This window comes from Chelonia mydas, chromosome 16, assembly GCF_015237465.2.
Source record: "Chelonia mydas isolate rCheMyd1 chromosome 16, rCheMyd1.pri.v2, whole genome shotgun sequence".
NCBI classification, from domain to species: Eukaryota; Metazoa; Chordata; order Testudines; family Cheloniidae; genus Chelonia; species Chelonia mydas.
This window is the reverse complement of record NC_057857.1, coordinates 25,387,983-25,409,979: the sequence shown is the minus strand read 5'-3', so window position 1 is coordinate 25,409,979 and position 21,997 is coordinate 25,387,983. Positions and strand designations below refer to the sequence as shown.

At 43.7% G+C, this 21,997-nt stretch overlaps 1 protein-coding gene across 13 annotated transcripts in view; it reads right to left on the bottom strand.

Annotated features, from left to right (window-relative positions):
• Positions 1 to 21,997, bottom strand: part of SLC2A8 (solute carrier family 2 member 8) — a 116,982-nt gene that overhangs the window by 63,980 nt on the left and 31,005 nt on the right. For 3 of the 13 annotated variants that reach the window (XM_037879529.1, XM_037879528.1, XM_037879530.2), the window contains one exon: positions 1,897 to 3,792. The exons of 7 other annotated variants lie outside the window; for them this stretch is intronic. In XM_037879529.1, coding sequence (XP_037735457.1) covers positions 2,431 to 3,792 — 1,362 coding nt within the window. In that variant the 3' untranslated portion in view covers positions 1,897 to 2,430. Of the gene's footprint in view, positions 1 to 1,896; positions 3,793 to 15,223; positions 15,272 to 18,808; positions 18,863 to 21,997 lie in introns of those variants that run through there. 3 more of the 13 variants (XM_027823355.2, XM_037879526.2, XM_037879527.1) reach the window with 2 other exon arrangements.

Genomic DNA, 21,997 nt, shown 5'->3' with positions numbered 1-21,997 from the left:
TCAAATCTGTTATAGAATGTCCAGGACAATTGAAGTGTTCTCCCACTGGCTTTTGTACGTTACCATTCCTGATGTCCGATTTGTGTCCATTTATTCTTTTACGTAGGGACTGTCCGGTTTGGCCAATGTACATGGCAGAGGGGCAGTGCTGGCACATGATGGTATATACAACATTAGTAGACGTGCAGGTGAATGAGCCTCTGATGGTGTGGCTGATGTGGTTTCGTCATCTGATGGTGTCGCTAGAGTAGATATGGGGACAGAGTAGGCAACGAGGTTTGCTACAGGGATTGGTTCCTGTGTTTAGTGTTTCTGTGGTGCGGTGTGTAGTTGCTGGTGAGTATTTGCTTCAGGTTGGGGGGCTGTCTGTAAGCAAGGACTGGCCTGTCTCCCAAGGTCTGGGAGAGTGAGGGATCGTTTTCCAGGATAGGTTGTAGATTGTTGATAATGTGCTGGAGAGGTTTTATCTGGGGGCTGTAAGTGATGGCCAGTGGTGTTCTGTTTTCCTTATGGGGCCTGTCCTGTAGTAGGTGATTTCTGGGTACCCGTCTCGCTCTGTCAATCTGTTTATCAAGCATTCTTAAAACTACAATATCCACCTGGGGAAATGAGGAAACAGGGAAGGGACAGGATAGATCCTGGGTTGCCCTTCAATTCAAAAAGTGATCTTGGGTGTTAAAAGGTTGGAGATCACTGCCCTAGGTCATTGGCACATGTAGGTACTACAACCCCCAGCTCCTCCTTTGCATGGTACATAACTCAGCCTAGATGTTCTGTGAGGTCTAAAACCTTCACGCTCAGCCAGCAATTCGCCAGCAATTTTTCCAGTCATCACAAACCCAACTATCTATATTTCTAAAAATCAAATCCCTCGTTACTATTCCTGTCTCTTCCTAATAACTTGCCTCAGAGAGGTATCCTCAGTGCAGAACAATACCATGACATCATCTATAGAGGATATTGGAAACAGCACTTGGTGGAGATCCAAGTTACAGATAATGTGCAATTAAAAAGTCCCATGCAGACAAGACAACAATCAGTGAACACATCTGTTATAAATATAAAGGAAAGGGTAACCACCTTTTGTTATGCCTGCTGCTCTGTCCCCCAGGCAGAGAGACAGAATTTACAGCTGCAATCACCTTTTACAAAACCTTTTAAAATCCTGCTGTGCTTCTGGTTCAAAATGATCTTTGGTTTAAAATGATCCCACCCCTGCCACCATGTCAAGGTTTTTTCCCCACTCTGAACTTTAGGGTACAGATGTGGGGACCTCCATGAAAGACCCCCTAAGCTTATTTTACCAGCTTAGGTTAAAAACTTTCCCAAGGTACAAACTTTGCCTTGTTTTTGAACCGTATGCTGCCACCACCAAGCATTTTAAATGAAGAACAAGGAAACAGCCCACTTGGAGACGTCTTCCCCCAAAATATCCCCCCAAGCCCTATACCCCCTTTTTTGGGGAAGGCTTGATAAGAATCCTCACCAATTTGTACAGGTGAACACAGACCCAAACCCTTGGATTTTAAGAACAATGAAAAATTAATTAGGTTTTTAAAAGAAGAATCTTAATTAAAGAAAAGGTAAAAGAATCATCTCTGTAAAATTAGGATGGTAAATACCTTACAGGATAATTAGATTTAAAACATAGAGAATCCCTCTAGGCAAAACCTTAAGTTACAAAAAGACACAAAAACAAAAATATATATTCCATCCAGCACAGCTTATTTTACCAGCCACTAAACAAAAGGAAATCTAACGCATTTCTAGCTAGATTACTTACTAACATAACAGGAGTTGTGAGGCTGCATTTTTTATTTGTTTTCAGCAAAAGCATTATACAGACAGACCAAACCCTTTGTTCTCCCCTCCCCTCCACTCCAGATTTGAAATAATTTTGTTTCCTTATTGGCCATTTTGGGTTAGGTGCCAGCGGGGTTACCTTAGCTTTATAACAACATCGGATAAGGATAAATACATTTACCAGTGATCTAAAGCATGTGGGACCTTGTGACAATCTACAACGACATATGAAGCTGTGAAAAAGACTCAGATCACTTCAATTAATTCTCCACTGCAATTAAACTGAGTGAAATATGAGAGCCTAGAGACAGCATCTGAGAAATAGGCAATGTGTATGTATTTGGTGCAAGCAGCTCATGGCCCTCAGACTGAGTACGGGCTCTGGAGACCAGAGTGGCTGAACTGGGAGAGCTAAGGGAGACAGAGGTACATAGATGACACTTTCTGGGGCACAGTAGAGTGGTCCCACCCCTGGTCTGATAGCCTCTGTGGTGTTAAGGAGGATGAAAGTCCTGGGGAAGGAGAACATCAAGCTGGAGCAGACCTTAGTTGGGACCCTCCTTCCAGAATCTATACATATTGGTAATCCACCCCTTCCCCACCCCCTCATGGTCTCATTTTCTGCACTTAGAACACTGTTTTCTGTAGCACTTTGTTAACATTCATGATTAATGATGAGTTATATCTCCAGATAGTTGTATCCCTAATCAGGGATTCTCTAGGAAGCTTTACTTGAAGGGGTTCCCGGCAATGATAAACAAGGGCAACATCAATGGGAACATTCACACTGTCCGCATAGGCATGTAGGACAGAGTGGACTGAAGTCTGAACCACTTTCCTTGGATCAACTATCATTTTTTTAGGATTAAATACATTTTTTCTGTTAGGCTCTCTGTGAATATGCTGCAGGATGTTAACGCCAGGCACAGCATTCCAGGATGTAATGTTGAATATGTCAGTAGAAGCATATACAGTTTTAGGGAAGACGTGGCTCTCAAAGAGGAAAATGCCAGCCCCTCGATTTTGCTCTTGAAGGCCGCTCATCATAATTTTCCAGTCTGGGTGTTTCATGGGCAAAATAATTTCATCAATATCATTAAGAAGCACAAACTTGCTCTTGTACATGTTGCGGTAAACACAGTCATTTAGAGCTGTGATTTGTCCATAGTAGCCAATGTCTTTGGAATCCATAGAAAAATGCCATCGAGAAGAAACGTTGAGGTATGAAGTAATTGGCCAGGGAATTATCTCAATGGTTCCTTCTGCAATATAAAATTCCAAGGCTTTCTCCATCAATTGGCTGCAACTGTTCTTATAGATAATAACTTTCTGTGCCCCAAGAATTTTATATATCTCCATGGCCTGTATAAATTGTAAGACATTACTATAATTTCCAAACATGGGAGAGATACACACAGTGAATTCAATGGGTAAGGTCTCAGGCTTGCGGTTTTTTATTTCAAACCTTGGTAGTTGGTCAATATTTCCTTTAGGTTCCCAACTGATGGATACAAAGTTTGGATCACAGTTTTGAGGTTCTGAACAAAGCAAGTCTGCTGCCCCGTAAGGGAATCCAAATCGATCTGAATGAACCTCTATTGCTGCCGTTGATACATATATTTCACCATCAGGCTGGCAGCAGAACCAACAGAAAAGGTCTTTCACCTTTTCATGGTGAACAATCCCAATCACGCGGGTTATTTTGCTTTTTCTATTATCGAAGTATGGGGCAATGATAAAAGCTCTAGTACCTTTTATGGCTGTGATTGTATTGCTGGCAAGTTCCCCTCTACAGAAGTTGCCTTCTTGTGGTGTTATATTTGGTAGGAGAGAGTGCCCCTGTGTCCAAAGGTAATATAGAATCATCAAAGTGAAAGCAAAAATGCAAGCAGCAGCTACATAGTATGATTTTCTTTTACAGCATAACATTTCAGATGGATTTAAATGCAGATGCAGTTGAATTTTTTCCAGAACTTCAGACAGACACACCTGCAGGAGAAGGAGATCATGAAATGCAGGTCAGACCATGGCACACCATGTCCACTGCTTTGTGTCAGAGAAGGTACTTGTTCTGTTTTTCCCTTTCTGCACAATAGCAATTATCAGTGTTTCAGTTTGCTCTCAGATGGGTCACTGTACATTGTGACTTGTCAAAGGACCTGTTAATTATATTACCTTTAGAATCTAAAGGCTTATGTCTAGCTAAAAAACCTACCCCAGGAATGTATGGGCCTAACAGCCATTTTAACATATTGGGCAATCACCTCTTTTTAAAACTAATGCTTCTAATTACAAATAATGTATTCCTCTTAAAAACTCGGAAGGGAAAGCTACCTTTCCTCAAGAGTGCCTACCAATCCTTCGTCCCCCAGTTTTTCTCCTCTTAGCATCTGACATCCACCCCGATGCCCTCTTTCTCCAGTTGCCATAAAAATTCCTTGTTGTACTGAGCCACAGCAGATGACCCTGTGGGCTCAGACTGGAGCATAAGCTCTGGGGCCTTCCCCCCTCATGGGGTCCCTGAGCCTGGATTCCAGCCCTAGTGCAAACATCTATTCCGCAATTAAACAGCCCCTTATGCTTAGCCAAGTCAGCTGGTAAAGGCCAGAAGCAGGTTTTTAATTGCAGTGTAGACTTACTCTCTGTGCTGCAGTTCCTCATCTGTAAAAACCGTACTTTCTTACCCCTTGAGGATTAATACATTAACAATGCAAGCTTAGATACTATGGTACCATACAAGTACCTAAAATAGACACAGTCAATTACATGTAAGCACACACAATGCATCTGTCTTGCACAGGGCAAAAAACAACAAAAACATAAACCTCCTTCTACCTCGAGCTTGCTAGTAGACTTTGCCTCGGCCTGGAGGAGGATCTCATGGGGCTCAATACATTAGCCACCTCCACACTGTTTTATTGAAACTCACTGGGAATGAGAGCAAATGCAATGCTGAGGCTCCAGCTCATGCAGAATGTGACAGTCCCTGCCATGAGACAGGCTACTGGGAGCATGTTAGTCTGTGCTCCAGACCCTCCACTGGCTCCCTGTGTGTTTCTGGACTCAGTCCTGATCTTCAAGACCATTACCAAGACAGACATAGCAACATCAACAACCACATCTCTATGCCTGACACACAGACATCTATGCTCTCTGGAGGTCAGCGGCGCACAAGCTCCACGGATAAGCCTTGAGCAGTCTAACTCCCCACCCTCTTGGGCAAGCCATAGCTACTGTGACAGACTTTACCCCTATGACCACCCTTTTTACAAGACTGTGATAAATTTTGTACAAAGTATGCTTTGTGAGGTGTCATTTGAATCACAATCTGATAAACATTACTGGCCTGGTAAAATATGTGTGGCAACATTGTTAAGGTAAACTAATGATTTTATTGTGTAACATGTTCCAAAGTTCAAAGGCAGCCCCAACCCAGTTTTTCAGAGACAAAAACACACTGGTACCCCAGCCAGGTATCAGTCTATAATAGTTTATCTGATTATGCTATCACATAGTTAAAGCATCCATTCTGTGGCAGGAAAAAGAGTGTTGGTGAGAACATTACATATTGACAATGTGATAGCTGGGAACTCCTGTGTAAACAGACTGCCTATCACACGAACCTCAACTGCAAATAATTCTCAAGAGGGGAGAAGGGTATGAGGAGAAACAGTGGCCTCAAAATCACCTCTTCCCCCACCCCCCAATCTCTACTCATGGCAGCTACAGTGCCTGAAAGACACAGGAAGGATTGTACTGGGGGAGCTATGGGCAGCGGGCATAATAGGCCAGGGAAGGCTAAGCTGTACGCTGGGGCTGGCCGGGCGTGGGTGGGGGCTGGCTTCTCAGCCCAGTGCGGCCGGCCCGGCACTCAGGGGAGGGGGTGGCCCAGCCTGGCTGAGGAGGGCAGACTGCGGGGCTTCTCCAGTCATGGAGGGTGGGGTCAGGGCTCCTCCTGTTACAGGGGGGCAGGGCCTCAGGAGGAAAGCAGGGGTTCATCCGCTGCCCACGGGGGGAAGGGTCTTGGCTGGGTGGCTTTTCAGACAGTACAGACTGCTGAATGCATATGGTGAGATTAAAACCTTTGTTTTGAATCAATTTAGCTTCCTAAATTAGGTATTAGTTTCCATATTATCTTTTATTTTCTTTGTAAGCAAAATGACTTTATGCCTCATTACTTGTGGTCACTTAAAATCTATCTTTCTTAGTTAATAAACTTGTTTTATTGTTTTATCTAAACCAGTGTGTTTAGAGTGAAATGCTTGGGAACCTCCATTTGAGATAACAGGGCTGGTGCATCTCATTTTCCATTGCTGAAACAACAGACTTTCTATGAGCTTGTATTGTCCGGAAGGCGAGAGCTGGCCATCACAAGATGCTCAGTTTTGGAGACAAGTCTGGGACTGGGAATTTGCTGGTGTTTCCTTGTGTGGAAGTCATGAGTGGCTGGCCAGAGCATTCATGTAATTCAGCTGGGCATGATTGTAGGACCAGGAGTGGTTTGTTCTCACAGCAATGCAGCATAAAAACACCCCATGTTGGAGATTTAAAGAGACACAGCTGTTCAGCAGTCTAGATACCCTGGGGAATGACAGTTAAGTTCTCCTCTGCCTTCCCTCTGAGTGCTTCCCCGTAGGAGGAGGAGACACTAGGGAGACTGAGCTTGTAGTAGAAGGGAAATACAAAGCCAAAAAGACACATGTATGCCCTTTTACTGCTTTATAAAATGGGGATGGGGGGTGGGGGGGGAGAGAAGCTTCATAAAGAAGCCAAAACTTATTGTTTCTACTTATGAATTATCTCTTTAAAATCATGGAGCAATATTCAAGATTGACAAAGACCTTTTTGTACAATCTAGCCAGAAAAGGTAGGGGTGGTGATACTGCCTCCCTCATAACTTTTAGCTCAGTGGTTAGGACACTTACCCAAGTTCAATTCCCCCCGCCCCCGCCTTCTCTCTTTTTTCCCCCCTCCCATCTATGGGGGAGAAAGGGTTTTGAACAGGGGTGTTACAGAATATACCTGTGTTCACAACCTACACACTATTGTAATAATGTTTGTACAAAGTATGTCTTGTGAGGTATAATGTAAAAACTCAATTTGCTGATCAATAATATCATGGCAAAATGCACACAGAAGTGTTATATGTGAAGTTATAAACAAACTGAAATCATGACTAAAAGTATGTTTTCCTGATAACTTCCTGGGGAGTGGCCAAGCCAGTTCCTCAGAGACAAAGGACAAGCTGACACCTCAGCCAGGTGTAAACAAGGCTGATGGACCATTACCTTCAAAATGGCTATTCTTTGGCAGGAAAGGGGACGGGGCAAAAATCTACATCTTAGCAAAGAAACAACATAGAGTTCCTTTAGAATCATAGAATATCAGGGTTGGAAGGGACCTCAAAAGGTCATCTAGTCCAACCCCCTGCTCAAAGCAGGACCAATCCCCAATTTTTGCCCCAGATCCCTAAATGGCCCCCTCAAGGATTGAACTCACAACCCTGGTTTTAGCAGGCCAATGCTCAAACCACTGAGCGATCCCTTCCCCCGGTAGCGATCCCTCCCCCTAGCTGGTAGCTATGCCCCTCGTTTAGAGCGCTGGGAGAGCTGTCTCCCAGTGCTCTGCTGCGACTACACAAGCCACATTAAAGCGCAGCCACAGCAGCGCTTTAGTGTTGCTAGTGTAGACTAGACCTAATATAGTTTGTTAGTCACCAGTAAACATTTTACCTTTATTTTTCTTGTAATTGTTTCTGACTTTTATGCCTTGTTACTTGTACTCAGTTAAAATCGATCTCTTTGTAGTTAAATTTGTTTTATCTAATCCAGTGTGTTAAAATGAAAGTGTCCAGATCATAGAATCATAGAAATCATCAGGGTTGGAAGGGACCTCAGGAGGTCATCTAGTCCAACCCCCTGCTCAAAGCAGGACCAATCCCCAATCAAATCATCCCAGCCAAGGCTTTGTCAAGCCTGACCTTAAAAACTTCCAAGGAAGGAGATTCTACCACCTCCCTAGGTAACGCATTCCAGTGTTTCACCACCCTCTTAGTGAAAAAGTTTTTCCTAATATCCAACCTAACTATTTAACTATACTATTTAAGATAGTAAACTGGCATATTATTCCCTTAAAAGAATAACAGACATAATATACTTGTATTGTCCAAGAGAGGGCTGGGCAGTACAGGGCATACATTTCTAGGGGAAGATCTGAGACTGGGGGTGAGTTGGGGTCACTCTGCAGCAAAACTGAGGCTGGTCAGAGCCAAGTTGTGTCTGGCTGGCTGCAGCACACACACACACACACTTACATGGTGGTGGCTGTTTGTGAGCAGGCCAGGTTTGTGGCTACAGCAGCAAAGCATTGTAAAGGGCACCACAAGTTACAGAGCTGGGATGACACAGCTACACAGTCTGGACTGTGTACTGGTATATCACAAGGGGTCTCCCACCCATCAGGAGCATGCTGTAACCACCCACATATGGGATATTATGATGTAGGTCACTCTTAATCTCTCCTGTTGAAACTTCCACTTTGGATAAATAAAGAGTCATGGGGAGGGAGAGAGAGAGAAAAAATGACTCACATCCTAGTGGCTAAGGCACCCAGGTGGGAGACCCAGGGTCCAGTCCCCCTGCTCCAATGTTTATTTCTCTGAAGTGGAGCAGCTTCAGTGGGAGAGATTGAGGAGCTCCACATCAGAATATTCCATAGCTCAGGGGTAAGAGGTGGGAGACCTGCATTCAAATCCTCTCTCCCCATCAGGCAGAGAAGAGAATTGAACCTGGGTTTCCCATATCCTGAATAAGTGTTCTAACCACTGGGGTAAGAGTTGGAGAGGTGGCAGGGGCATCACCAATGCAAGAAACAGAGGAGGAACAGGCAAGAATGGCTTAGGCACCTAACTCCATGAGAGGGATTGGCTTAACACACACACTTCTCATTGGCATCTCCAACTGGCTAGTTTAGGTGAGTTCCTGTCTAGTGGCTGGCTTTTACAGATCCCATTCTTGGGCACCTGTCTGTTCCCCTTGCATTGTATATGGTGCCTAAACCAGGCTTTGTGGATTCCAGTGATTTTCAAGGCACCTGAAAGTTAAGCATTGTGATGCTGAGCATCACCACACCCAAATCCCTTTGTGAATCTGGGCCTGAGTCCACAAAACTTGCTGAGGCTTCCATTTTCATGTTATTTAATAGGCTTTTTCAGCAAGAAGTTTGCTACAGAAAATATATCAATATCATCTGACACCTGGATTTAAGCCAGATCAAGTAGGAGAGATTGCATGCCAATGCTTGTGAAGCTACTTATTGAGAAGGGCTTCTATGATGTTATTGACATGAAGTGTGACCGTATAGATCATTGGTGCAACCAAGGTCCTATAGTTGCACCAAATCTTGTACAAAGGAGGTCAAGTAAGGTGTTTATAAAAAGGTTATGATTTGCTGGTTATGATTATGCTATCTGTATGCATGTATCATTTTTGTATTTAAAGTTATAAGCCTTGGCTCTATTCTTGGATTTCAAATGTTGGCTCCTGGGGTAACACCTAGAAAGTAATCAGCCAGATATGCCATGTAAGATATCTGCAAAAATGTTATAATTTGCCAGATATGATGATCTTGTTTATATGTTTGTATCACCTTTGTATTGTGGGTTTTAGATATGTGGGTATTTCAAACTTGTGCTATGCTTCTGGGTGACACCCCCGGACAGTTTGGCATCAGCACTGCCTAGCCTGCTTGATGGCCCATTAAGGACCATCAGCGATACAACTGACCCACTGAGAGACGGCAGATACACCTTATGACTCAGCAAGGCATGCAGGGACATGTCTCTGGAGAGAACTCTAAGGCTTCCAAGCCATGTGCTGGGCAGCTTGTGTCTGAAACAAAGGAAGCACAGGCTGCATGGCAAGAGATTATAAAAGGCAGCTGCATCTTCTCCATTTTGTCTTCAGTCCTGCTTCTTACCCTCTGGGGGAACTTTGCTACAAACTGAAGCTCTGAACAATGGACTGAATGACCCATCCAAGCTGTGGATGTACTCCAGAGACTTAATTTAAGCTAGCAGTTTATTCCATCACTGCTATAAGCCTGAAACAAGAACTTTACCATTAATGTGCCTTAGTAGTAAAGGACCCCCAGCCTTGGGCTGTGACTGCCCTGTTCTAAGCAATTTGTCCTGAATTGATACTCTCAGTAGTGTCCCGCCAAAGGCCGCTGTATTACAGCTTCTCATCTCCACTAAGTATTTAGGCTGACAGCAGGCATTGAAAGATGGGCTGCTTAGGGTCTGGCTTCAGGAAAGAATCGCATTTCTCCAGGTTATTTTTGTTTGTAAGCAATTTTCTGAGTTGCAGGAGCACTTTCTGTAATAGAGGGGGAAGATCTAAACAGAAAATATTGTGAAGAGTCATTTCAAGTTATCCATCCTGGTTCCTAGCAAGCCCCCCCAACCCTGCACTTCCTAGTTTAAGTTTCTCCTCCCTGAGAGGAGAGGAAAATGTTTAGTCAGATTATTCAAAATTCCTTGCGGGTGATGTAACGATGCTGGTTTTGGTGGGACCCAAATGAGAGTACCAATTCAGGACAAATTACTTAAAGCTGGGCAGTTACAGCCCAAGGCTGGGGTTCCTTTGCGCACCAAGGGAAACCAAACCAGCCAAACAGAGAGGACTTTGGTTTTACACCGCTGGCTAACCATAAGTCACACAAGCAATTCTCTTAGACACTCCAGTTTCCCAGTATCACCACCAGTGCCACTCATTATGGGGATGAATGGTTATGAAAACCAATATCCCAGTAAAAGAAAAAAAGGTTCTCTCGATGCCAAAGGACCAAGCTCCATACCCAGGTCAATATGCAAGTTAGATCTTACCCACAAATGATGCTGTTGCCAATCCTTTAGAATCTAAAATCTAAAGGTTTATTCATAAAAGGAAAAAAATATAGATGAGAGCTAGAATTGGTTAAATGGACTTAATTATATACAGTAATGGCAAAGGTCTTGGTTCCAGCTTGTAGCAGTGATGGAATAAACTGCAGGTTCAAATCAAGTCTCTGGAGTACATCCGCAGCTTGGATGGGTCATTCAGTCCTTTGTTCAGAGCTTCAGTTTGTAGCAAAGTTCCTCCAGAGGTAAGAAGCAGGACTGAAGATAAAATGGAGAAGATGCAGCTGCCTTTTATAGTCTCTTGCCATGCAGCCTGTGCTTTCTTTGTAGGAATTAAGCACAGATTTGGGAAGTTAGTTTAGGTATTTCTTGTCAGAAGTAATGTAGTCCTTTCCCTTTTTATTTAAGGATCTTCAGGGAGTGCTCATGTCTTAGTTCTCTTGTGACCTATATTTTAATGATTCATATGTTACTCAGTTCATTACAAAATCAGAACATCTCAGCATATATACTTTAAAATGTATATTTCTTGGACTTTGATAGCACTTTCTAGTAGAGGATCTCAAATCACTTAAATACTAATTAAGCCCCTTCATGAGCACAGTATTATTTCTAACTTAAAGAGAGAAAGAAAAGTGAGGGACAGAGAATGTGATGCACCCAAGGCATGTGGCAAGACTAGGAACAGAACCCAGCTATATGGAGCCATGGCCTCCTGCTCTGACACCTCTTTCTGATATATTAAAGAGGCCCTGTTGTACCTCTATAATTAAGGGTGGATTCAATTTTTTCAGTTAAAACAGGCACTCAACCTCATATGATGCATCTTCCCCAAACTTGAAGAACATAATCTATTAAGACTGAATTTTCTGAGGACTTTCAACTAAATCTGTTAATTCAGGAGTTTAAATGAATTTTAAATGGGCCCTTTACAAATTTTTCTGAGTCTTTCACCTTTTTTCAGATCCCTCTTGCTAACAAACAACTGTTAGTTACCCTTCAAACTTGCAATATAGTTAAAACTACTTAAAAACTGAGGAACAGATACAATTCACTTTGCTTAATAATCACTTAATTTCTTCAAAATAATTAAATTGTTTACTCTGACAGCTCCTATTGGGATTGTGTTCCAGAACTTCTCCCCTCTGATGGTTAGAAATCACCTACTAATTTCCACCCTAAATTTGTTCATGGCCAGTTTATTTCCATTTGTTCTTGTGCCAAGACTGTCCTTTAGCTTAAATAGCTCTTCACCCTCCTGATATTTACCCTATAATGTATGTAGGGAGAGCACTCATATCCCCTTTTAGCCTTCTTTTGGCTTCTCTCTGTGCGCTATGGTTAGAAAACTGGAGAGGAAACTGCAGAGGAAGTCCTGCAGACCTCAGTTCAGTCAGAAGGAATAATGGCCAAACTTCCTGGAGAGGGGAACTATGAACTCCAACACTGGGGCTTGACTGCCACTGTTGAAGCACTGTGGCTTTAGGAGAGGCTCCAATGCTTTAGAAGCCACAGTTGGCCCAGGTAAACATATGTGGCATTTGACAGGCTTCCCCACCCCAGGAATGCAGGCACCGTTGTGTCAGAGTTAGGATTACAGGTAATGAAGACCTGCTGTCCTCCCAGCAGTTAGCTCTCATGCACCCTCAGCATCCACATGTACCATTGCACACCCCTGCATCCTCTCCCCCCAACTTCTTACATGTGCTGTATTAAAACCCCAGGAAATACCACAAATTTTTTTTAAACAAAATGTTTAAGATTGTTCTTAAGGGTTTGCTTTGGGACAATGGGGAATGTCAAACTTGAACAAGGAAATGCCAAGTTATGAGACATCTCCTATCAGTACCCAGTTCACAGGGACTGCTCTAATTTACAGCAGCCTTCCAATAGCTGCCTATGGCCAAGAGTTGCCAGTGTGCAACTGCAAAGTAACATGGCCACTCACTTCCTGCTCCCTCCCAGATCTACTCTGAGGGCAGTGCAGAAGGGCAACACAAGGCTATGTACAGTGGCTCTTTTTCTGGCCCTACACTTGGAGAATCTCCCTTGGGGGGCTTTTTTATGCTTCTGGAGCAGGGGCCAGAATCTGGCCCCAAGACTCTTTTCCTGTCACACACATTTATGTTGGGCCATTATTACTCAGTGCAACAGTAATGTAATCACACACAGGATTTAGAGTACTTCAGAAACAAAACATGAAAGAGAGTAAATCATTCTCTCAAACTTTATAGACATTTCAGCATCAGTACAGAATGTTTCCAAGATATATTTACCATACCCCTAATTCCAAACTATTTGTTGAGGTGTGCTGGTGGTCCCTCCTTGCCCCCATTTTATATAACAGAAAGCAGATAATATTTAATATTTTTTTCTTGAATTAATCTGGTGTATTGAAAACACAAAATATCTCTAGTCCTTATAATGAATGCTTTGCTAAATGCATGTTACAATAAAGATAAAATTGTCAATTGTAGCCTATAGAATTAACCGGCTTGCTTGCACATATATATATTCTTATATTTTAAGTATTTGGTTTATTGTAACAGGTCTATAGATTTATATTAAAGTAAGTTAGGCTGTAATGCAAGGGACCTACAGGCCATATCCTGTATGTTGAGCTAAGGCAAAGTTATGTCTGAGACCTTTCACCTAGATAGATAGATATAGGTAGAATGGCATAGGGGGTTTCCAAGTCTGTACCCTCAAACTTAACAGGTACACCACAAGGAAAGAACCGAAATAACATGTGTGTGTATAATCTAATGTCATTAATATGTATGTACATGTCATCAATATGTACAAGCATACTAGCCTATGGAGTAAGAGTACTCTAACATTTTTGTGGGTGAGAAATGAAGTTTGGGCATAGAAGGAGGGTTCAGGCACCTGTGCCCTATAAAAGAAGTGACCCACCTTGCTAGGGGAGCCTGTACTTGTTTTTCTTAAACTTTCTAAGTTCCAAGGGAACTAGGCTAAGCTTGGTTTCCCTAAGCTTTGTCCTTAGTTTTGTTTATTAGGTTTTAATTTTAATTTTAAGTTAGTTAAGTAAACTCTAATTTAGCTTCGATAGCTCTTAGCTCTAGCTTGTTCTAAGCTTTGCACCTCTCATTCGAGAATTGAGGAACCTGAACTGCCAGAGGCGAGGCTGGTCCTGTGTCTCTCGCCACCTGGTTATCAAGAAAGGGTATACTAACTAGTATACTAACTAAGTATATTAATCCAACCTTTGTAGCATATAATACCATAATACCATATATATCTTTTAAATAGCAGTAATACAGTTGTAACTCTGTTTATTTTACCATTCAATTACTACTTCATTCATCTTAATAAAAAGTCTTTAAGGCTATATCTGTCTCAGTGTGAGCTTCTTGTCATACCCCCAAGGGTCCTTTGTAAATTCTGTGGAGCCTGATTCAGAACAAAAACCTTTTTATCTTCTGATCAAACAGATTGGCGAGCCTAAAACCCATACTATCCAAATTAATATTATTAACTTCCTAAATCAGGCAACAGACTGGCGAGCCAGGCACAAGTCTCAAGGAGTGTGTGACAGGGATTTTCAGGATTTCCAGGCATCTTTAGACCCCTTAAAATCTCCCCTGAGGTATAAGTAAAGAGTTAGAGAGCAAGACTGTGTGTCTTACTCACCCACTCTTAACAACACAGGAACCTGATTTCCTGTGACTGCTTCTTAGCAGCCATCCCAGTATTTCCTGTTACGTACTGTGGTTTGGCTTAGAGTTTCAGCTTAGAGGTTTTAAATTTAATCTTGCAAGATAAAAAGTAATAGTGTTATTATTATTTAAAGTAATACACGCGTTTAAGGGGCTTTGTTGAAGGTTGAAGTTATAACAAATGGTACCGATATTAGCAGTAGCATTGAGCCCAATGACCCACACTGGTGGTGGGGGAGTTGATAAATCTATGTATTAATTGCTGCCAAAAGGCCACAGTAACTCAAAACTTGTATGGTTTGAGCTACCTTATTTCAGTCCCCTCAACTCTCCTGGGCTGCACCTCCGATCCATCTGCCTCAGTTTTCCCCAGCTGTTTGGCAGGTCCCGACAGAGGAAAGAAACCTCTCGATCAGCTACGACCCATTGAGGGAACAGGGGGGAACGCACCCCCACCCCTCTATTGTTTACTTGGGACTTATTAAACTAAGTGTAAAAACCAGTTTGGGATGTTGTTTCTGTAAAGGGATGCCTTTAGTTTCAGAGTAAAGAACAGAAGAGTGTTCATTATATAGTTGATTACATAGGCTAGTCAAACAGTAAAGTTTTAAAATTAAAATGTTATGTGTTAAGATGAGTGGAGCAAGGGCAAGAGAAGAGTCTGTTAGAGTTACCCTTAGTATGGCTTTAAAAAACTTTGCCAGAAAATACATTCAGGAACATGGAGAAGGTTTAGTACAGCTAAAAAAATTGCGAGATAATCTCTAAGCACTGGAACCCATGGGGTTTTGTAAGTGAGGTGTTTAAAGTAAAAACAAAGCAGAAAAAAAGAAAGGCTAACCTGGTAAAGAAAATAGCTGTTAAATGTCTGCTTGTGGCTTGTAGTTCGCTGGAAAAAAAATTAAATAAAAAATTAGAGCTACTCAGGAAAGCCCAGCAAACTTTGGATGAGGGAGGAAAGGTTATTCAGGACTTAACAAATCGGCTACATGTAGCGTCAGAGGAGCGGTCAGTACTTTTCCAAAAGAAGCAGAGTTAAAAAAAAAAAAAAGTTAAAACAGTGTAGGTACCAGGTACAGAAAGCAGGAAAGAAAGCACATTGTTGGCAGGAATGAGTGAATGCCAGCTTAAAATCGCTGGACAGCTATAAATCAAACCATGGTCTGCTGTTGGAAAGAATCAAAGAGTTGGAAAAGATAGGAGATGTGTTAGAGGAGAACAAAGAGTCGGTTCCCATCCGTATTGGCATGGTGGAACCAGTGGAAATAGAGAATCCTGCAGGGCCAGTTACGAGAAGTAGGGCAAGAGAGTTAGTTCAGGCTGATATAGTACCTTTAGGAGCGGAGTTGAAGATTGTCTCGGAAGCCACAGGGAGAGTCAAATGAGGAAGTTAGCAGTGCAGAAGCTACTAGCAGTCTGCAGATAGAAAAAGGAAATCCAAGGGTGGCAACACAGGAGGTGGAGTTAAGTGTCATGATAGAGAAGGCGACTAGTGACGTAAAAAATGAGATGAAACAGAGCAAAGAGGGAGGAAATATCCTCTCCTCTGTTAGTGTCTGCCTCTGATAGTAAGGAGGAAATACCTTTAAAAACTGTGATTGTCCAGGGACTAGAAGATGTGGTGTCCCAAGTAACACAAGTAGCTAGTGCCTGTGATGTAGTAATCTCTAGATTACAACAGAAAAAGATACAACAACCAAGGAAAGCAATTCTTGCTCCTCCACCCAATGTTACATTGGCACCATATAGATCAGGAGACCCTTTGGGTGGACACTTATTGGCATTTGGGCAATCATCAACATTGCCTAGGTCCCTAAAATTTTGTGGACCCTCTACACCCCTTTGGTATACGCTGGTCTCACCTGGTGTACCGGTAAAACACCCTACTACACCAGATTTAATGAACTAAGATGTCCTGAGTCAATGTGGAAATGCCTTAAGTGTAGGACGTAAAGGTTTTATACAAAGGTACCCTGCTCAGCCAGGATTATTTCCAAAGGAACATTCTAATAGCTCTGATAAGAGAAATGTGGATTTGGGTAGGAGAAGTCAAAACATAGAAATTATAAATTCAAACTCAGATCCCAATCCGGAGAGAAGATCCACAGATTCTAATTGCCCTGTAACAGTGGTTACAAATATTAAGACCCTAGATCTGGTAGCTAAGCAAGTAGGAATAATGGAGGATTCTTCGGTTGCAATGCATGCACAACGTGTACAAAAAACACTAAAAGTGTTCTGGCTTACCAAGGGAAGATTGGGTTAAAATCTTACAACTCACAGTGAATCGAGCATTATGGAGTAAAAATCTTTTAAAGACACAGTAGCCCTATTGAAACATAATCAGCATCCGGGGCAAGCTGGAGTGGCCATCCTGTCTAACCTAAAGCAAAGACCTAAGTTCCCACATCAATTTCACCTGCAGTTAAGTGCAACATGGCACAGTCACCTAAAAAGGAAAACAGATGAGTCGCCATACGTTAGTTTGTTAGTCAATAACTCTCTCCCCCATTTTCAGGAAAAGGTTAGCATGCATATAAATAATAACACTTCTTTAAAGGAGGCATTAGGCTTACTGGCCAAGGCATATTCTCAGGAAGGCCCTAAAATAGGTCGCCGTGGAGCCCCTGTTGCAATACTTCAGGAACCACAAGCTAATCCCACCGTAAGAATTAAGGGACTCCCAGGGTTAGGCCAAAGTGTTCCTAAATTCCCTAGGTACCAGTGTTGGCAAAATGACCCCAACCCACATAATAATCCTGGACCTTCGAGTGAGCTTGCCCCTCGACAGGGTTTATGCGTTTGGAGCCCAAGTAGGGGCCCGGGACCGTGTTCCTTTCTTTTCAGATGCTGCCTAGAACAATTCATGCCTGCAGAGATCCAAGTCACCACCTCCCCATAGAGATAAAAACTCAGTTGTAATAATGTTTAAAACAGTGCAGCAAATGCTTGAGGCTCAATGACAGGATATCCGGGAACTCCAAGCACGAGTGAATGAGCTGATGATGGAAGGCCAAGGCCCAGCACCCTCGAACCGTCCGGTGGCCTCCGTTAACCCATTTCCTTCTCTCTGGTGGACAGCCTCTTCTCTTCCAGAGTTGGCTGCCTCCGAAGAGATAGAAGAAGAACCCATAGATTATTTGTCTGCGTACTCTACAAATTACTTGGCATAACACCAACCAGCCCCGAGCGTAATCATAGCCCCCTTAGTCAGGGATGCAAGCCGGAGACCCACAGTATCTGCAGTGGTAGATTCATAGATTCATAGATATTTAGGTCAGAAGGGACCATTATGATCATCTAGTCTGACCTCCTGCACAACGCAGGCCACACCTGCAGGCCCACCACTCCTGCAAAAAACCTCACACCTATATCTGTGTTACTGAAGTCCTCAAATCATAGTTTAAAGACTTCAAGGAGCAGAGAATCCTCCAGCAAGTGACCTGTGCCCCATGCTACAGAGGAAGGCGAAAAACCTCCAGGGCCTCTTCCAAACTGCCCTGGAGGAAAATTCCTTCCCGACCCCAAATATGGCGATCAGCTAAACCCTGATCCATAAATTCCATAAATCTGTCTTATCCCATCGCTTCTTATTTCTTTACATTCTACCTCATCATTGATATACAATGCTACTCCACCATCTTTACCTTTATTTCTGTCTTTCCTAAACAGCACATACCCTTCAATACCTGTAGTCCAGTCATGACTACTCTTCCACCATGTTTCTGTTATCCCTATAATATCTGGTTTCACTTCCTGCACCAGTAGCTCTAGTTCCTCCATTTTGTTACCTAGGCTCCTCGCATTGGTGTACAAACATGTTAATTTTTGCTGTTTGGCCTCGCTCACATTCTGTACCCTACTAGGCACGGTCATTCTACAGCCAGTATAACTGTAACCCTTCTGCCAGGCCAAGTTGATAGCAGCAAGGGCCGGGTTCAGTACACAGGGGTTCCCTCTCATCAAAGCAAATACAAAACTGGCTCGAGCCCCCACCCAGTGACCTGGGAAATCTTACACACCCCCTGGGCGCCTCAAAGAGGCAATACTTCCCCTCTCGCAAGCACAGAGTCTCGGTGTAGTAGAGAATCTTTAATAACATGAGGTAAACGACATCAGCATTAAATTGGGGAAACACCACAACTAGTGTTCATTAACCAAACCATGAGCAAAGACCCACCCCAGAAAATTGGGCCACATCCTTTCCCTCGGGTTCTTGAGTCCCAGAACCCAAACGTCTCTTGAGTCCAGCAATCCACAAATCACCCAAAGTCCAAAAAGTCCAGCCCCAGAGTTCAAAAGTTCATCTGCATAGTGTTACTCCCCAGTCTGGCTAAAATGTGCCTGTGTGTGGGGGAAAGGGGTAAGGGGCACCTTACGTGTCCTGAAGCTGACTGCCCCACAGGGCTCTGCTCTGCTACGCTGCCTCACAAACGGCTCTGCTCCACCACGACCGGCTCCGCTCTGCACAGCTCGCCATCTCACGAACAGCTCTGCTCAGCTCGCCGTCTCACGAACACACCGCTGTCTCACGAACGGCTGCGCTCCACCACGACCGGCTCCGCTCTGCACGGCTCGCCATCTCACGAACAGCTCTGCTCAGCTCGCTGTCTCACGAACGGCTCTGCTCTGCACAGCTCGCCGTCTCACGAACACTCTGCCAGCCTAGCCACGAACAGCACCACTGCACTCTAGATCTTCCAGCTCCCCACTACTTGACACAGTGCTCAGTGATTTCAGCTCATAGTAGGGGGAGCCTTAGTGCTGGTGCACCCCATAAGGCCAAAGTGAATGCAGCACAGTACCTGTAGCAAGACTCTTAATAGACCCAAAATTAGCTCTGACATTCCACAGTGGAGAGAGACAGAGGTGCAATTGGTGCTTCAGGCCCTCACAAAGGGGCCCACACCACCAGGTACCAATACCTGTCTCAAGTCTCTCTCCCTTCACAGAGTTTTGGAACCCATGTCCCTTGCCTAGCGAGTGCTACTCAGTTGATGGTGAGTCCCTCCATCATAACAAAAGGCCAAGTACCAGTTCCAAGCACAGTTCCCATAATCAGGGTAATAACAATTTACTCTTCCCGCCCCAATAACAACGACACTGGGGATCCCACAACAGCCAAAGTGACCATTTGGGCAGTTATGGCCTCATTCTAGGCGGGGTGGGTGTGCCTATGCAAATTGAGATCAGCCCCTGAAGTTCTTTTCCACAACTTGCCACACCTCACCACCAGATGTCAGGGTTGAGCCCATCCTGACTCTGCTTACATCACCAATTAGACTGGTATCCACACTGCCCTTCCTCCTTATATACATTCTCCTACCCACGGCTGTATCCTTTCTTACTTCGTTTTTTTCCCTCTCAATGCTAAAATCCGGTGTGGAGATTACCTGGACATCTCCCAACCATCTCCCCCAAATTCCTAGTTTAAAGCTCTCTTAATCAGCTGTGCCAGCTTCCATCCTAAAAGTCTATTTCCTTCCCTACTCAGATGAAGTCCATCCCAAGAGAACTGTCCTATGTCCATGAATGCCTCCTAGTGGCCATACATCCCAAAGCCCTCCTTATAGCACCACTGCCTAAGCCATCTGTTGATAGTCATAATCTTGTCACACCTTTGTTGCCCTTCTCTAGGAACAGGCAGAATCCCACTAAAGATTACCTGAGCCTCGATTTCCTTAAGCATCTTCCCCAGCCTAGCATAATCTCCCTTAATACTTTCCAGCAAGAATCTAGCCGTATCATTTGTTCCCACATGAAGGATAATTAGGGGATTCTTTCCTGCTCCCTTTAGGATCCTTTTCAACCTCAGGTCTACATCCCGTATCTTAGCACCTGGAAGACAGCATACCCTTCTATTCTCTGGATCAGCTCTGGTTACAGGCCTGTCTATTCTTCTCAGTAAAGAGTCCCGGATCACATAGACCTGCCTTTTCCTGGTGACGGTGCTATTCTCCAGTCTATCCCCGGTGCCCTCTGGCTGCAAGTTCTTTCCATTCCTATTCTCCCTTGTAATCCTCTTCAACCCATCCTGTATCCTCCTGGGGCTCATATTTGGTGTAGTCTCCATTGACTCTTCCCCTTTTCCTATAGGACTAGTCTCTCTTCTCTTCTTCCTTGCCCTTCCACCTTCAGTGACTACCTGCTGAGACCCTTCTTCATTTTCCAACTCTGCAAACCTGTTCTTGAGCTCTATTCCTCCTTCACTAGCCCATCTTTTCCTCTGCCTGGTTCTTTTAGTCACATGCTTCCACTGACCACTTTCCTCACCCAGTCTTCCCTCAGAATTCTTCAGTCCTGCTTCCATCTGCAAGTCTGAGCTTTTCCCTTCAGGTACCTCATGTCTTTGCTCCATAATCTGCTCGAACCCCTTTCTAAACTCAACCAGACTTTCCACCTGCATCTCCAAACCTCGGATCTTTTCCTCCATCAGCTCTATCAGACGGCATTTCATGCAGACAAAACTCTTACCAGGTACCCCCTCCAGGATCATGGACATACCGCAGCTTCCACATCCAGTCATCCTCATTGTGTCTTCCACTACATGGGTCACTCCCACTGCTGCCTCTGTATCTGTCATCGCCTTCCCACCTAAACCCGGTTAATCTGGGAAACACAAACCCCACCAAAACCCCACCCCCCACAGCAAAAACAAACCCCCAACAAGCACCACAAGACAAACTCTCCCTTTCAAACTCCCCCTCAGACTCCCCTGTTTACAGCTCTGTTTGCTGGCTCCTGTGCCGCTGCAGCTGTCATTTCTTTGTTAACAGTTCTAGTTATTACCATCAAGGCAAACCTTATACCAGGTTTGGAATCTATGCAGTTCCTCCCGAGGGAAAAGGAGAGCCTTGGGAGAAGGCATATTCATGCATTCCACATTCATCTCAGTATGCTAAATTAGCAGCAATGGCTTGTGTGTTGGAGTACTGTGTGCAGTTCTCCATCACCACCACCACATACCAAAGTATCTGTCTATTTTCAGACTCCTCATGGGTATGCAATTCTCTTACAGAGTTTCTGCCATGTTGAAAGACAAATGGGTTCACATCTTCTGATGGCTCACCTATTAGGTATGCATCGGTAATGAAATACATCCGCTGGTTAGAAGTAACAATCACTGTTCCAGGGTGGCCAATTAAAGTAAAAAAAATAAAAGCTCACTAAAAATTAAAACCCTATGCTACAAAAAATGGAAAGGCTAATAAATTAGCCCGAGAAGAAGCCCAATCAGGAAAATTCTGGAAAGAAAAAGATCAGGAATATTCTGTAACTACCCCTAGTCCCAGATGCCCTATTGCCACAACTAAAGTTGCACAGGCTGACATACCGAATTTAAAAGAGATGCAAAAATCTGGTAAAGACATAGTAAAAGTAATCAAAAAGCTTTCCCAAATAAAAGAAGAAGGGTCGCTAACAGTAGAGAAGATATGAGCAGCATTTGCAGGTAGTGAATGGAGTTCTCATGTATACAGGAGTTCCTTTCCCTGTATGGGTAGTTCCAGCTCATTTACGTAGGGAAATGATGTTCAAGGTTCATGACACTCCTTTAGGAGGACACCAAAGAGTGAACAAAACTGTCCAGCATCTTGCATCTGTGGGATGGTGGCCA